This window comes from Cebus imitator, unplaced genomic scaffold (genome assembly GCF_001604975.1).
Source record: "Cebus imitator isolate Cc_AM_T3 unplaced genomic scaffold, Cebus_imitator-1.0 Scaffold408, whole genome shotgun sequence".
NCBI lineage: Eukaryota > Metazoa > Chordata > Mammalia > Primates > Cebidae > Cebus > Cebus imitator.
In genome coordinates, this window is record NW_016107723.1 from 2568931 (window position 1) to 2586080 (window position 17150).

The 17150-nt window shown below is 37.4% G+C and overlaps 1 protein-coding gene across 1 annotated transcript in view; it reads right to left on the minus strand.

Annotated features, from left to right (window-relative positions):
* The window catches only part of SLCO6A1 (solute carrier organic anion transporter family member 6A1), a 124073-nt gene that overhangs the window by 69353 nt on the left and 37570 nt on the right, over nucleotides 1-17150 (minus strand). Inside the window, exon 8 of the mRNA XM_017509158.2 lies at nucleotides 5720-5864. Within this exon, the coding sequence (XP_017364647.1) occupies nucleotides 5720-5864 (145 nt within the window). The remainder of the gene's footprint in view (nucleotides 1-5719; nucleotides 5865-17150) is intronic.

Sequence of the window (17150 nt, forward strand, 5' to 3'; positions counted from 1 at the left end):
TTTTCTGGTAAATCTGTTCTAGTTCTTTGTAGATTGTGGCTATTAGCCCTTTGTCAGATGGGTAGATTGCAAAACTTTTTCCCATTCTGTTGGTTGCCAGTTCACTCTAATGATTGTTTCTTTTGCTGTACAGCTCTGGAGTTTAATTAGGTCCCATTTGTTTATTTTGGCTTTTGTTGCCAATGCTTTTGGCGTTTTAGTCATGAAGTCCTTGCCTATGCCTATGTCCTGAATGGTTTTGCCTAGGCTTTCTTCTGGGGTCTTTATGGTGTTAGGTCTTATGTTTAAATTAAGTCTTTAATCCATCTAGAGTTAATTTTAGTGTAAGGTGCCAGGAAGGGGTCCAGTTTCCAGTTTCTGCACACTGCTAGCCAGTTTTCCCAACACCATTTATTAAACAGGGAATCCTTTCCCCATTGCTTGTTTTGTCAGGTTGGTCAAAGATCAGATTGTTGTAGATGTGTGGCATTGCCTCCAAGGCCTCTGTTCTGTTCCATTGGTCTATATCTCTCTTTTGGTACCAGCACTGTGATGTTTTGATTACTGTAGCCTTGTACTATAGTTTGAAATCAGGTAATGTGATGCCTCCGGCTTTGTTCTTTTTGCTTAGGATTGTCTTGGCTATGTGGGCTCTCTTTTGGTTCCATATGAAGCGTAAGGTGGTTTTTTTATGTTCTATGAAGGAGGTCATTGGTAGCTTGATGCAGATAGCATTGAATCTATAAATTACTTTGGGCAGTATGGCCATTTTCATAATATTGATTCTTCCTAACCATGAGCATGGAATGTTTCTCCATCTGTTTGTGTTCTCCCTTATTTCCTTGAGCAGTGGTTTGTAGTTCTCCTTGAGAAGGTTCTTTACAACCTTTGTTAGTTGTATTCCTATATATTTTATTCTCTTTGTAGCAATTGTGAATGGCAGTTCGCTCATGATTTGGCTCTCTTTAAGTCTGTTATTGGTGTCTAGAAATGCTTGTGTTTTTTGCACACTGATTTTGTATCCTGAGACTGCTGAAGTTTCTTATTAGTTTAAGGAGATTTTGGACTGAGAGGATAGGGTCTTCTAAATACACAATCATGTCATCTGCAAATAGAGACATTTTGACTTCCTCCTTTCCTAATTGAATACCCTTTATTTTTTATTTTCTTGCCTAATTGCTCTGGCTAGAACTTACAATACTATACTGAATAGGAGTGGTGAGAGAGGACATCCTTGTCTAGTGCCAGATTTCAAAAAGAATGCTTCTAGTTTTTGCCCATTCAGTATAATATTGGCTGTACGTCTGTCATAAATAGCTTTTATTATTTTGAGATATGTTCCTTTGATACCTAGTTGATTGAGAGTTTTAGCATAAAGGGCTGTTGAATTTTGTCAAAGGGATTCTCTGCATCTATTGATACAATCATGTGGTTTTTGCCTTTGGTTCTGTTTATGTGGTAGATTACGTTTATAGGCTTACATATGTTGAACCAGCCTTGCCTCCCCAGGATGAAGCCTACTTGATCGTGATGGATAAGCTTCTTGATGTGCTGTTGCAATCATTTTGCCAGTATTTTATTGAAGATTTTTGCATTGTTGTTCATCATGGATATTGGCTTGAAGTTTTCTTTTTTTGTTGAGTCTCATGGGTTTTGGTATCAGGATGATGTTGGTCTCATAGAACGATTTGGGAAGGATTCCCTCTTTTTGTGTTGTTTGGAATAGTTTCAGAAGGAATAGTACCAGCTCCTCTTTGTACGTCTGGTAGAATTCAGCTGTGAACCCATCTGGACCTGGGCTTTTTTTGGTTGGTAGGCTATTGATTGTTGACTCAAATTCAGCCCTTGTTATCGGTCTGTTCAAGGTTTCAACTTCTCCCTGGTTTAGGCTTGGGAGAGTGCAAGTGTCCAGGAATTTATCCATTTTTTCCAGGTTTACTGGTTTATGTGCATACAGTTGTTTGTAGTAATCTCTGATGGTAGTTTGTATTTCTTTGGAATTAGTGGTAATATCTCCTTTTTCATTTTTTGTTGCATCTATTTGATTCTTCTCCCTTTTCTTTTTTTATTAATCTGGTTAGCATTCTGTCTATTTTGTTGACCTTTTCAAAAAACCAGCTCTAGGATTTATTGATTTTTTGAAGGGTTATTTGTGTCTCTATCTCCTTCAGTTCTGCTCTGATGTTAGTTATTTCTTGTCTTCTGCTAGCTTTTGAGATTTTCGATGTTGCTCCTCTAGCTCTTTCAATTTTGACAGTAGGATGTTGATTTTAGATATTTCCTTGCTTCTCTGGTGGACATTTTATTGTTATAAATTTCCCTCCAAACACTGCTTTGAATGTGTCCCAGAGATTCTGGTATGTTGTGTCTTCATTCTCCTTGGTTTCAAAGAACATCTTTATTTCTGCCTTCATTTCATTGTTTAGCCAGTCGACATTCAGGAGCAGGTTATTCAGTTTCCATGAAGTTGTGCAGTTCTGAGTTAGTTTCTGAATTCTGAGTTCTAATTTGATTGCCCTGTGGTCTGAGAGACTGTTTCTTATGATTTCCGTTCTTTTGCATTTTCTGAGGAGTGATTTACTTCCAATTATGTGCTCAGTTTTAGAGTAGGTGCAATGTGGTGCTGAGAAGAAGGTATATTCTGTTGATTTGGGGTGGAGATTTCTGTAGATGTCTATTAGGTCCGCTTGGTCCAGATCTGAGTTCAAGTCTTGGATATCCTTGTTAATTTTCTGTCTTGTTGATCTGTCTAATATTGACAGTGGAGTGTTAAAGTCTCCCACTATTACTGTGTGGGAATCTAAGTCTCTTTGTAGATCATTAAGAACTTGCTTTATGTACCTAGGTGCTCCAGTATTGGGTGTGTATATATTTAGGATCATTAGCTCTTCTTGATGCATTGATCCTTTTACCATTATGTAATGTCCTTCTTTGTGTCTTTTGATCTTTGTTGGTTTAAAGTCCATTTTATCAGAGACTAGGATTGCAACTCCTGCTTTTTTTTTTCCTCTCCATTTGCTTGATAAATCTTCCTCCATCCCTTTATTTTGAGCCTTTGTGAATCCTTGCACATGAGATGGGTTTCCTGAATACAGCACAATGATGGGTCTTGATTTTTTATCTAATTTGCCAGTCTGTGTCTTTTGATTGGGGCATTTAGTCCATTTACATTTAGGGTTAATATTGTTATGTGTGAATTTGATCCTGCCATTTTGATGCTAGCTGATGTTTTGCCCATTAGTTGATGCATTTTCTTCATTGTGTCAATGGTCTTTACCATTTGGTCCATTTTTGGCGTGGCTGATACTGGTTGTTCCTTTCCTTGTTTAGTGCTTCTTTCAGAATCTCTTGTAAGGCAGGCCTGGTGGTGATGAAATCTCTCAGCAATTACTTGTCTGTAAAGGATTTTATTTCTCCTTCACTTATGAAGCTTAGTTTGGCTGGATATGAAATTCTAGGTTGAAAGTTCTTTACTTTAAGGATGTTGAATATTGGCCCCCACTCTCTTCTGGCTTGTAGGGTTTCTGCTGAGAGATTTGCTGTGAGTCTAATGGGCTTCCCTTTGTGGGTAACCTGATCTTTCTCTCTGGCTGCCCTTAACATTTTTTCCTTCATTTCAACCCTGATGATTATGTGCCTTGGGGTTGCTCTCCTTGAGGAATATCTTTGTGGTGTTTTCTCTGTATTTCCTGGACTTGAATGGCAGCCTGCCTTGTTAGGTTGTGGAAGTTCTCCTGTATAATATCCTGAAGCGTGTTTTCCATGTTGGATTCATTCTCTCCATCACATTCAGGTATACCTATCAAACATAGATTAGGTCTTTTCACATAATTTCATATTTCTTGGAGTCTTTGTTCATTTCTCTTCACTCTTTTTTCTCTATTCTTGCCTTCTCATTTTATTTCATTGAGTTGATCTTCAATCTCTGATATCCTTTCTTCTGCTTGGTTGATTCGGCTACTGAAACTTGTGTATACTTCATGAAGTTCTCGTGCTGTGTTTTTCAGCTCCATCAAGTCATTTATATTCTTCTCTAAACTGTTTATTCTAGTTAGCATCTCATCTAACCTTTTTTCTAGATCTTAGTTTCTTTGTATTGGCTTAGCATATGTTCTTTTAGCTCTGAGAAGTTTGTTATTACCCACCTTCTGAAGCCTGCTTCTGTCAATTCATCAGATTCATTCTTCATCCATCTTTGATCCCTAGCTGGTGAGGAGTTGTGATCCTTTGGAGGAGGAGAGGTATTCTGGTTTTTGGTGTTTTCATACTTTTTGTACTGGTTTCTTCCCATCTTCATGGCTTCATCTACCTGTGGTCTTTGTAGTTGGTTATTTTTGGATGGGATCTCTGAGTGGATGTCCTTTTTGTTGATGTTGAAGCTATTTCTTTCTGTTCATTAGTTTTCCTTCTAACAGTCAGGTCCCTCTGCTGCAAGACTGCTGGAGGTCCACTCCAGACCCTGCTTGCCTGGGGATCACCCACGGAGGCTGCAGAACAGTAAGGGTTGCTACCAGTTTCTTCATCTGTTATCTTCACCCCAGAAGCATACCCATCAGATGTCAGCCTGAGTTCTCCTTTATGAAGTGTCTCTTTGGGTATATGGTGGTCAGGGAGCTGCTTGAGGAGATAGTCTGTCCCTTATAGGAGCTCAAGTGCTGTGCTCTGTCTCCCATGCATTCCAGGCGCCAGTTGAAATGGCTGCCCAGATTTGTGTGAGTTTCTGTGCAACAACCCACAGCACCAGCCATGCTGAAAACTCGTGCTTTTCGGTCCAGAAATCTCCTGGTCTGTGGGCAGTGAAAATTTGCTTGGAAATGCGTTGAGCACTCACCCTCCGCATTGTTCTTGCTGGGAACTGCACTCTGAAACTGTTCCTATTCAGCCATCTTGGATCCTCTACTCTGTCCTTTCTTTTATAATTAAAGTTTTTTTCATATTAATATATTCTCTTACTACTATTTTATTGGTTACCCTAAAAGTTACTACATGTATCCTTGACGTTTTATACCCTAAAATAAATTAATACATTTATAACTTTCCCACTAAAACTTTAAAACATTTAATTCAATTTGCAACCTCTTTTGGAAAGCCAATTTTCAATATCTCATAAAATAGAAAATGTGCACAATAGCAATTTTCCTTCAATGTCTAAACTTAGATCAACTCTTACAAATGTACACAAAGAGATATCAACAAGCCTATTCATTACTGCATTAGATGAGTGAAAAAGTGGGAGTCAACAACATATCCATTAATTGGATGATAAATGAACAATGGTATATTCATAAAATAGAATCATAAAATAAAATAGCAAACTAAAATGCATTAAATAGATATAGATAAACATAAATCTAAAGAACACAATTTTTGATGAAAAAGCAAGTGGTAGAAGAGTATGTATAAAATGATACATAAATTTTAGAAATAGATGTGTATAGACAAGCACATAAGCAGTAAAGTCGTACAAACATGCATGGGAATGATTTACTCTGACTTCAGAAGAGTGATTACCTGTGAAAAAGAATGAAGAGAAATAGGATAAAGGAGAAGTACAGAAGTTTTTACAAGCATTTATATGTTAAAAATATTGACACAATGATGTCAAAGTGCTCATATTTGTAAAATTTGCATAAATCATATCTAGGTATATAATTCCTTATATTATTTCAAGTATATCATAAGTACATACAATAAGACTGTGCAAAATTTTTGAAATGGTACAATATAAAAGTAAATCTACCTGCAAGTGCAGTTGCCATAGTGGGTGTTAATATAAACTGATTTTCTAAATATTTAGGCAAAAATTCAGAAGCTCCCATCATAACCAAAGATTCTGACGCTTTCGATAGAGCTAGGCATATAAGCACTGGATTCTTCATCAGAATCTGAAATAAAAATTTTATATATCAATTATTTTATTAGATAAAGAGGAATAGATAGAATCAAATGCTAATGATCTGTCTATAAAAATTACCATTCCCAGTCTAAACTGAAAAGATGATTGATAGATTGATAGATAGATACATAGATATATAGATAAATGATATGTAGAGATCCAAACAGCAATATATTATGCAACAATATACAAATTCTATAAAAGACAAATAGGTTTGACAATTGCAATTTTGATTTGCTCTTCATACCACTTATAATTTTTATTTATGAGCTTGGAAGTTTGTTGGACAGATTAGAGAAAAATTGATGTCACTAACCAGATATCTAGAGTTTCTCTTTACTTTGGCTTGCCTACTTATTTATTTTATTTATTTTTTTTTTAGACGGAGTTTCACTCTTGTTACCCAGGCTGGAGTGCAATAGTGTGGTCTCGGCTCACCGCAACCTCCGCCTCCTTGGTTCAGGCAATTCTCCTGCCCCAGCCTCCTGAGTCACTGGGATTACAGGCACGCACCACCATGCCCAGCTAATTTTTTGTATTTTTAGTAGAGACGGGGTTTCACCATGTTGACCAGGATGGTCTCGATCTCTTGACCTCGTGATCCACCTGCCTCGGCCTCCCACAGTGCTGGGATTACAGGCTTGAGCCACCACGCCCAGCCGCCTACTTTTTTTTTAAGCAAGTGTTTCTTATTCAACTAAATCACAAAACAAATAAAATTTAAGCAATATTCAAGAAAAAAGAGGACTGCAGAAAATATTTATATTTTACTCCTCAAAGCCCATCCATATAAAGAATGAAGTTATTTAAATTTTGCATTTTAGCAAACTTGTCAAACTTATTTAGAAGGCTTATTAAGATGTGATGGTTTATCATTATCTATTATACTATACAGAGTAATTAACAACATAGTAAAATATTAAACTTTCAAATTAGTTACTGTATTTCCTTGGTTATCCATATCTCACTGAAAATATATTTAGTGCTATTTTATGTTTGCATATTTTTAATTACTTTAAATTTTTTTTCTGGCCCTAAACTTCCCCTGTTAGGTGTAATCATATTCTGCAAATTTCAACTAGTTCAGCTTTGAGTGCTATCTAATTTTACGAAGTGTGATTCTGCCATATTTATTCATTCCCATAGGATTTAATACTTGTCTTGCCTTAAAATGCCTACTATCACAAACTAGGCTGCATTAAATATCCCTGTGTATGTACCTTAAGGTCCAATGATAAGAGTGTCTCTAAGAAGTACATATCCTAGAAAGAAATTCCTAGGGGATAGGGATTTAGCATACTTTATTCCACTATTTCTCTAGATTGTTCTTCAGAATGTATCAGGTTACTCTACAATGACTACACCAGCACAATGATGGCAGTGCTCCATTTTCTTCATTTAGCTTGTACTTTCTAAAATTTATCAAAGAAATATTTCTGGTTTAGCACGCCCATGCAGAACTATGTCATTTTCCCATAAAAATTCATTAAACTTGGAAAGGCCTTCTAACTGTCTCAATGAAACAAATAATGCTATGACTTCTGAGGATGGATCGCAAAATGAAAATATGGCTTCTGCTGGGATTTTTCACACTCTGAGAACTCTTGCCTTGGGACTCAGTTACCATGTTGTAAAAAAGACCAGGACAGATGCAAAGGATATGTGTGGTATTCTAGCAAACAGTATCAAAAACAAACATTTGAGCAAACAAGCCTTCAGATGGTTCCATTCTCCAGACTTTGATCACTCTAGCTCAAGGATCCCCCAGCCTCTGTAGAAACAACAGGAGCTCAGTTCATGGCCTGTTAGGAACCAAGCCATCCAGCTGGAGGTGAGTAGCAGGTAAGGGATCCAAACTGTGCTTTGCCTCCTGTTAGATCAGCAGCAGCATTAAATTCTCAAAGGAGCACAAACCCTATTGTGAATTGCACAAATGAGGGATCTAGGTTGCACAATCCCTGTGAGAATTTAGCACCTCTTGATCTGTCACTGTCTCCCATCACCCCCAGATGGGATAGTCTAGTTGCAGGAAAACAAGCTCAGGGCTCCCACTGATTCTACGTTATGGTGAGTATGTAATAATAATAGAAATAAAGTGCACAATAAATGCCATGAGCTTGAATCATCTTAAAACCAGTGCCCCCACCTGGGAATATATTTCTTCCATGAAACTGACCCCTAGTGCCAAAAACGTTGATTACCACTACTCTAGTTGACCCCAAGTATAGTTGAGAGGAATAAGCCCTGTCCAAACTGCATTTTCATGAGCAAAATATATTTTATATTGTTTTAAGTCATAAGTTATGGGATAGTTTATTATGTAGCAGTAGATAACTACAATACCTCACATAATCACACACACTTGATATTATTAGCTGGCTTTCAAAATGTTGCCATGGTGACCAGTATAAAGTAGTACCACAATGCTTTATTTCCTATTTCTCTAATTTCCAATCTAACTGAGGCTTTCTTTCCATCATTCTTAGCTATTTGGGATTCTTTTTGAGTGCATGAACTGGCTCGTTCTATCTTTACTAGGTTTCCTGAAATTTGGGGGTAGATTTTCTAAAAATTCATTGTTTATTCTAAATATTAATCACTTGGATTTAGATATCTGAAACCCATCTATTAATGGGGTCTACAGTTTCTTTCATAGAACACAAATCCTTGACTTGATACATCTAATCCATAAAGTTTGAATTCACATTTAATACTATTGCAATCTTGTTTAACATTTTCCCACCTCTATGTCACAAAGCTATTTATTTCATTTTTAACATTAACTGTGTTGTTTTATCTAATCACATTTTATTAACCTGGAAATCACCTTTGTACATAATATGAGGTAGAAATCCATCATCATTTTTTCACAAAAAGCCAAATTGGCTATCACATCTACTGAACTTTACAGTGCCTCTTTTATCACATAGCAAGTTCCCATGTACAATATTTAGTCTGTTGCTGAATTCTCAGTTATGTTACATTGATCTATTAATCTATATCATGGAAGTGCTACACTGTTTTTATTACTGTGGTTTCTGTAGTGAGTCTTAATATGAAATAGGTCCGGTGCTCTTTGTTTTAGCTATCCATGCCCTTATTCTGCCATACAAATTTTTTAATCGGTTTGTCATTGACTAAAAAATAAAATATTTGCCACAATATTGATTATATTGCATTGGATTCATAGATTGTTTAAGAAAACTCACCTAGATGAAGATTGTCATTTCAAACATTAACATGGCATATCTTTCAATCTATCCCAGTCATCTTTAATAATGTTGCATAAAATTTTAATTTTTTCATGAAGTTTTATAGCATCTGTTTAATAAATTTCTGAATTACAGTTTGATGATTATACTTTCTTTTTACTTTATTATCTAATTTTAAATATAGATGATTATGTTTATTCTACAGTTTTTTTATTTTACTTTAATTTTCTATTTATTTAATGTAGTACATTCAAATATTGATCAATTAGAGAATTACAGCTTTATTCATAGGTTTTTCTAGTCCACAAATGTTATATATTCTTTTATTTTAAAATAATTATTGAGAACTGAATAGTAAGCACACTTAACCATAATAAGAGTTTATATTTTATGATTTTATATGAAAATATCAGTCTGCATGATTTTGGAGCATAAATAAGCAAATCACAGTTTCTCTGTATCTCATTTTTGGGAAGTATTACATTACAGTAGGCAGATTTCTGGATTTAGAGTCAAATACAACATGCATTCTTATGCTCTTATCCTCAAGCCACTGGGGTGTGTGTGTGTGTGTGTGTGTGTAACATATATTTTTGTTTTTGGGAAAAAATACTCATCTATTGGCACATAGCAAGTGTCCAGTAAAAATACACATTAATTTCTTAATTTATAAAATTAAATGATTGCACTTGATTATGAAAATTGTTGTCTGCAAATTTTAGCGTGCCTTGAATTATCTGCATGGTATAAAACACAGATCGCAGCTCCCACTCAGATTTCTGAATCTGGAGTCTGGAGTGGTGCCTGAGAATTTGCATATCTAATAAATTCACACATGATGCTGCTGTTGCTGGTCTGGAAATCACACAGAATCACTGCACTAGATAATTTTCATGTTTAAGCTCTTTCAGATTTAAAAGGAACATACATTCTTAATTCCACTGATGCAATTTATCATAAGGTTACACATGAAAGTAAGAAAACTAATACACTTTCTCAATAGCTAAACAATTCAGCATGCATAAAGTACATCATTCACAGTAAGTCTTAAGTGCTTCAAAGGCCCAGATATTTAACTTACTTCTTCTCATTGTATATTCATCTAGGTCTATTTTAGCTAATGACTATTTTTTTCACACTTACTTCTCCTTCTTAATAGCCTTTATACTTTTATTTTTGCTATGTCAGTTTATCAAAGTTGTGGTGTTTTGAGTTTCCCACTCTTCCTATTATTTATGCTTTCCTCCCAAAAAGGAATTGACTAGATTAGTCACTCTTCAACAAGGTGTTCTTACTGGACATTTTTCTCAAATTAGGACATTTCCCAGGTTTAGGGGAAATCTAAAAATTGCTTCCTTGAGCTAAAGTGCTGATGCCAAATACTATAATAGTTTTGGCTAAAACATTTGGACTACATTATACAGAGCATGGTAACCAATACACAAGGAAATATTTCTGGCCACTGTATTTTGAAAGGTACTGTGAGAATAGCAAATATTAAGAATATCATAGATTCCTTTCCAATAAAATGCCCAGGTTTTCCTGCATTTTAAAAGGTCTATATCTTTTCTTAACTATAAATATGGGAGACAAAAGTGAAAGCCAGAGAGATATACAAATAAATATACAAAGAGTTTTATGCAGTAAACTCAGGCTCAATTCTGACAGATGCTGATATACAAAGAGAGAAGTCAAAATAGTGCTATTCAGTAGCAGATAGTTCTTTTCTACCATTCATATCTCACAGTACTGTGGCTATTAGGTAGCCCTTGTTAATCACAGAATTTGTCTACAACCAAGGTTTTTTTTCCGTACAGGAAGGGATTTATTCTCTTCTAGGATTGCTTTCCAATTAGGCTAGGCACTCCTGCATGTTCTTACTTAGTAAGAGTCTGAAATAAGAGTAGGATCAGCAAATATATAAAGTATAAGGTATAAAGGCTGCAGAAAAGTATTTTTAAGTTCAGGATAGTCCTCTAATAGAAGTCAGAAACAAACTATGAGGAGGAAATAAAGACCGAGGAATGTTGCAGAGAGGAAAGAGTTTGTAGAGTTTTAACCAGGGTTCATTGAAGGTGGGACATACAGTGTCCCAACTTTTTCTAGAATTTTATCTTTCAAGCACTGATTTACTCCCTACCCTAGTCAAGTTTGCGTGGCAGAGGACACTGATCCTGCCAGTAAAAGACATTTCCCTAGAGACAAAAAGGAGGAAAACATAAGTTAAAGAGACCAATAAACCGCTTTGCACTTTGTAAGTGTTTTACTTTTTAATTTAACTTATTTGCCCTGATCTTGATTCTTTATGTTAAATAGCCATAATTTGCCATAGAAAGTAAGTAATGGCTCTCTTCATCAAATCTGTCCATCAGAATAAAATATCTCCTCTAGGAAATGCTGCTAATTGCAAATTAAAATATTTTTTTTTGCTAACTCTGTTGGCATTTCACCTCCTCTGCTTTCAGAAAAATCAGTTTATTTAGAGTCATGCCTAGGAGATGATTCAGAGACTAAAACTACTATAAAATGTTCTGACTTAAACACAAGTGATAACTATAATTTTGTTTTCTTTGATTTTATTTTTTAACTTTTATTTAAAGTTTGTTACATGGGTAAATCGCGTGTTGTGAGGGTGTGGTTTTAGAAAATTTTGTCATCCAGATAATCAGAATAATACTCAATAGGTAGTTTTTCAATGCTCACCCACCTCTCAACCCCCTACCGTCAAATATACCCCAGTGGCTATTGTTCACTTCTTTGTGTCCATGTGTACTCAATGTTTAGCTCCCAGTAATAAGTAACAATATAAGGTATTTGATTTTCTGTTTTTGCATCAATTTGCTTAAGATAATGGCCTCCAGCTCCCTCCATGTTACCGTGAAGACTAAAATCTCATTTTTGTATAGTAGCATAGTATTCCATGATGCATATATACTACATTTTCCTTATCCATTTCACCATTAGTGAACATCTACATGGATTCCATGTTTTTGCTATTGTGAATAGTGCTGTTATGAACATATGCATGCATGTGTCTTTATGATAGAACAATTTATATTCCTTTGGGTTTACATCCATATATGGGATTGTTGGATCAAATAGTTCTGTTTTAACTTCTTTGAGGAATTGCCACACTGCATTCCACAATAAACTAATTTATATTCCCACCAGCGATGCTTTAAGAGTTCCTTTTCTCTGCAACCACACTAGCATCTGCTATTTTTTCACTTTTTAAAATAGCCATTATTGCTAGTGTGCAATGGTATCTCATTGTGGTTCTGATTTGATTTTCCCTAACAATGTAATATCAAACATTTTTCATATGCTTGTTGGCCACATGTATGTTTTATTTTGAAAATTGTCTATGTCCTTTGCCCATTTTATGGTGGGGTTGTTTTGCTTGCCGATTTGAGTTCTTTACAGATTGTGGATATTGGATCTTTGTCATATGTATAGTTTGCAAATATTGTATCCTATTCTGTAGGTTTTCTGTATACTCTGTTGATAGTTTCTTTGACTGTGCAGAATGCTTTAGTTTAAGTCCCACTTGTCAATTTCTGTTTTTGTCATGATTGCTTTCAGAGTCTCCATCATGTCTTTGCCTGGGCCAATATCCAGAATGTTATTTCCTGATTTTCTTCTATGGTTTTTATACTTTAGATTTTACATTTAAATCTTTAATCCAACTTGAGTTGTATATGGTGAAAAGTAGGGGTCTAGTCTCAATTCTACCTACGGCTACCCAGTTATCTCAGCATCATTTATTGAATAGGGAGTCATTTGCCTATTGCTTGTTTTTGTCAGCTTTTTTTTGAAGATCAAATTGTTGTAGGTGTGCACCTTTATTTCTGTGTTCTATACTCTGTTACATTGGTCTATGTGTTTGTTTATGTACCAATACCATGCTGTTTTAGGAGACTTGTAGTATAGTCTGAAGTTAGGTAGTTCATACCTCCAGCTTTGCTCTTTTTGCTTAGTATTCCTTTGGCTCTTCAGGGTTTTTGTTGTTGATGATGTTCCAAATGAATTCTAGAATGGTTTTTGGTTTTTTTTTGTTTTTTTCCTTTTGTACTAATCCTGTGAAAAATCTCACTGGTTGTTCATTTGGAATAGCATTAAATCTGTAAATAGCTTTGGGCCGAATGGCCATTTTTAACTATATTGAATCTTCCTATTCATGATTATGGAATATTTTTCCATTTGTTCATGTTGTCTTTGATTTCTTTCAGCTGTGTTTTGTAGTTCTCCTTATACAGTTCTTTCAACATCCTTGTTAATTGTATTCCTGGGTATTTTAGTCTTTGTGTGGCTATTGTGAATAGGATTGCATTCTTGATTTGGCTCTCAGCTTTGACATTATTGGTGTAGAGAAATGCTACTGATTTCTGTACATTGATTTTGTATCCTGAAACTTTGCTGAAGTTGTTCATGAAATCTAGGAGCCACTGGGAAGATACTATGGGGCTTTCTAGGTATAGGATTATATTGTCTATAAAGAAAAACAGTTTGCAAGCACCACATGTTCTCACTCATAAGTGGGTGTTGAGCAATGAGAACACACTAACACAGTGAGGGGAACATCACACACTGGGGTCTGGGAAGTGGGGAGCTAGGGGAGGAATAGCAGGGGGTGGGGAAATTGGGGAGGGATAGCATTAGGAGAAACGCCCAATGTAGATGATGGGGTGATGGATGCAGCAAAGCACCACCATGGCACGCGTATACCTATGTAACAAACCTGCACTATCTGCACATGTACCCCAGAACTTAAAGTATAATTTTAAGAAAAGAAAAACAGTTTGACTTTCTCTCTTCCTATTTATATGCCTTTTATTTCTTTCTCTTGTCTGATTGCTCTGGCCAGAACTTTCAATGCTATGTTGAATAGGAATGGTGAGAGAGGGCATCCTTGTCTTGTTCCAGTTTTCCAGGGGAAATATTTCCAGACTTTGTTCATTCAGTATGATGTTGGTTATGGGTTTGTCATAGATGACTCTTACTATTTTGAGGTATGGACCTTCGATGCCTAGTTTGCTGAAAGTTTTGTTTGTTTTCTTTTCTTTTTTTGAGACAGAGTCTCACTCTGTTCCCTGGGGTAGAATGCAGTGGCATGATCTAGGCTCACTGCAACTTCCACCTCTTGAGTTCAAGCTATTCTCCTGCCTCAGCCTCCCAAGTAGCTGGGATTACAGGCACCCACCTCTATACCCAGCTAATTTTTTGTATTTTTAGTAGAGATGGGGTTTCATCATGTTGGCCAGGCTGGTCTCGAACTCCTGACCTCATGATTCGCCCACATCACCCTCCCAAAGTACTTGTTTCATTATCCATCTTGACAGTCTGTGCCTTTTAAGTGGGAACTATAATCCATTTCTGTTCAAGGTTAATGTTCACATGTGTGGATTTGAGCCTATCATTGTGTAGTTAGCTGTTTGTTATGTAGACTGGATTGTGTATTTGCTTTATAGTGTCAATAGTCTATGTACTTGAAGGTGTTTTTGTGGTGGTCAGTAATGGTGTTTCATTTCCATGTTTAGCAGCCCCTTAGGAATTTCTTATGAGGCAGGCCGAGTGGTAAGAAATTTCCTTAGCATTTGCTTATCTAAAAGGGATTTTATTTCTCTTTGGCTTATGAAGCTTTGTTTGGTTGGATATGAATTATTGGTTCTAATTTCTTTTCTTTAAAAATGCTGAATATAGGCCCTCAGTCTCTTCTGGTTGTAGAGTTTCTGCTGACAGGTCTACTGTTAGCCTGATGGGGTTCTCTTTCTAGGTGACCTTTCCCATCACTCTAGCTGCCTTAAGTATTTTTTATTTTGCATTGACCTTGGAGGATCTGATGACTATGTCTCTTGGGGATAGTCATCTTGTATAATATCTCACAAGGGTACTCTGAATTTCATAATTTGTATATTGACCTCTAGTGAGACTGGGAAAATTTTGTGGACAATATCCTCAAATATGTTTCCCAAGTTGCTTACTCTCTCTCCCTGTCTTTCAGGGATGTCAGTGAGTCACAGATTTGGTCTATTAACACAATCTCATGTTTCTTGAAGGTTTTATTTATTTTGTAAAATTCTTTTTTACTTTTGTCTGAGTTAATTCCAACTACTGATCATCAAGATCTGAGATTCTCTCCTTGACGGTTAATACTCCTAATTATGTTATGAAATTCTCGCAGTGAGTTTTTCAGCTATATCAGCTAGATTTGATTCTTTCTTAAAATGGCTACTTCATCTTTCATCTATTCCATAATTTTACTGGATTCCTTATACTCTTTGGGATATGTTTCAGCTTCTGAATATCTAAGATCTTCATTTCCATCCAGATTCTGAATTCTGTCATTTCAGCCTTTTCATTCTGGTGAATAAGCATTGCTGGGGAGCTACTGAGGTTGTTTGGAAGTAAAAGGACATTCTGGCTTTTCATGTGTGTGGGCTGATGTTCCTTTAACCATGGTATAATTTGACTAGAGTCAGTTGATTTCATTTCTGGATGTTTTCAGAGAGCCGAGGCTTTGTGCAGCATCTTTGTGACAGAATTTCTGTGCTTGGTTTTGTAGTGGGGTACATTAGCCAAGTATTTTTGGTGTTGAAGTTTGGGCTGCAATCCAGTAAATGGCACTTAAGCATCATGGCCAGTAGGTGGGCTCTTGCTCAGCCATGCAGCTCCTCTGTATTTCCTTGCATTTGCAGCCATGCTCTCTCTCAGTGATCTGAGAGTGTGAGCTTCTTTCCCACTACTGTTGGCTGCAGACCTCAGCTTGGCATTTCCAGGCTGTGCACCATAGCCCCGGGGCAAGCTCATGATTTTTCTTCCCTACATGGCTTGGGGGTGCTAGGGGCAAGGACTTTGGCAGTGGCAATGGCAGACAGCCTTTCACTTATCTCTTGGGGCTCCTCTCCAGAGAAACACAGAGCAGCTGCCAATTGGTATGATTAGCCAGGGTGAAGCAGCTGTGTTGCTGGTCCAAGCCAAGGTACCCTGCCTGGTAGTGAGCAGGGGTCACACAGTCAAGAAAGACTGGCCTGTTCCTCCACAGGGTGGCCATAGCATGCTGGAGGTGTGAGTAAAGCCCTCAGGCCCTTTGTCTCTTCCTAGCCCAAGAGTAGTAACTGTAGTACTACTGTAGCAGCAAGGGCAGAGGGGCTGAGGTGTCTCTGATTTTCCTCCCCAGAGAAGTGCAGAGCCATCATCAACTGAAGGCTTCAGGTTGGGGCAGGGTGACTGTGCTGGTGACCCAGGAAGAGAGGCCCTGCCCAATGAGGAGTCACAATGGCAGGATTCCATATGGAGAACAGTGTGGTGGCTTTTATGTAAGGAAGCTGCACTGTGCAGGAGGCCCGCAATAGTCCTTAAGCTCATTGCTCCCTATCAAGCCTGAGAGTAGCAGAGTGGCAAAAATGGCAGGCTGTCTGTTACCTCCAGGAGCCACATCCCAGGAATATACAGAGCTGCTATCAGCCCGAGAGCTCAGGCAGGGATGGGCTGGCTGTGCTAGCATCCCACCTCAGCAGGCTTTGTCTGGCGAGGTATAGTGGAGGCAAGGCCCTCAGTCCATCTGCTCAACAGCACTGTGGATATGGTCCCTATTCTGAGGGCATGTGAGAGAGCCTGGCCTCCTTTGTTGGCAGAAACACAGCTGCTGGCATAGGGTGTTCAAGAGTCCAGTGCCCCTGGGATTTGGCATGTACCTGAACAGCAGCTCTGCTCAGGCTCCATGCAGCTCTTCATATCAGTCTGGAGGCCCCGGATGGAGCAGTTTGGGGAATTCCTGTGTCCAGGGTTGCAAAGTGTTGTGACAAAAATGTGGGACCTTGGAGGCTCTCACTTACTTGCTGTTTCCCTTCAATGAGGAGCCTACTATGGCTCTACGCCAATCCCAGGTGGGCAGCTGTCCTGTCTCACTCTTCCCTCTTTTCCATGGGCCATGCTGCTTCCTTGATGAATCCCAACATGTCCTCCTGGACAAGCCAGTTGATAAGGTAGGTGTTTACTCGCCACTCTATCTCCTCTCCACGACAGCAGCACACACTAGCTGCTTCTAATCAGACATCTTGGAA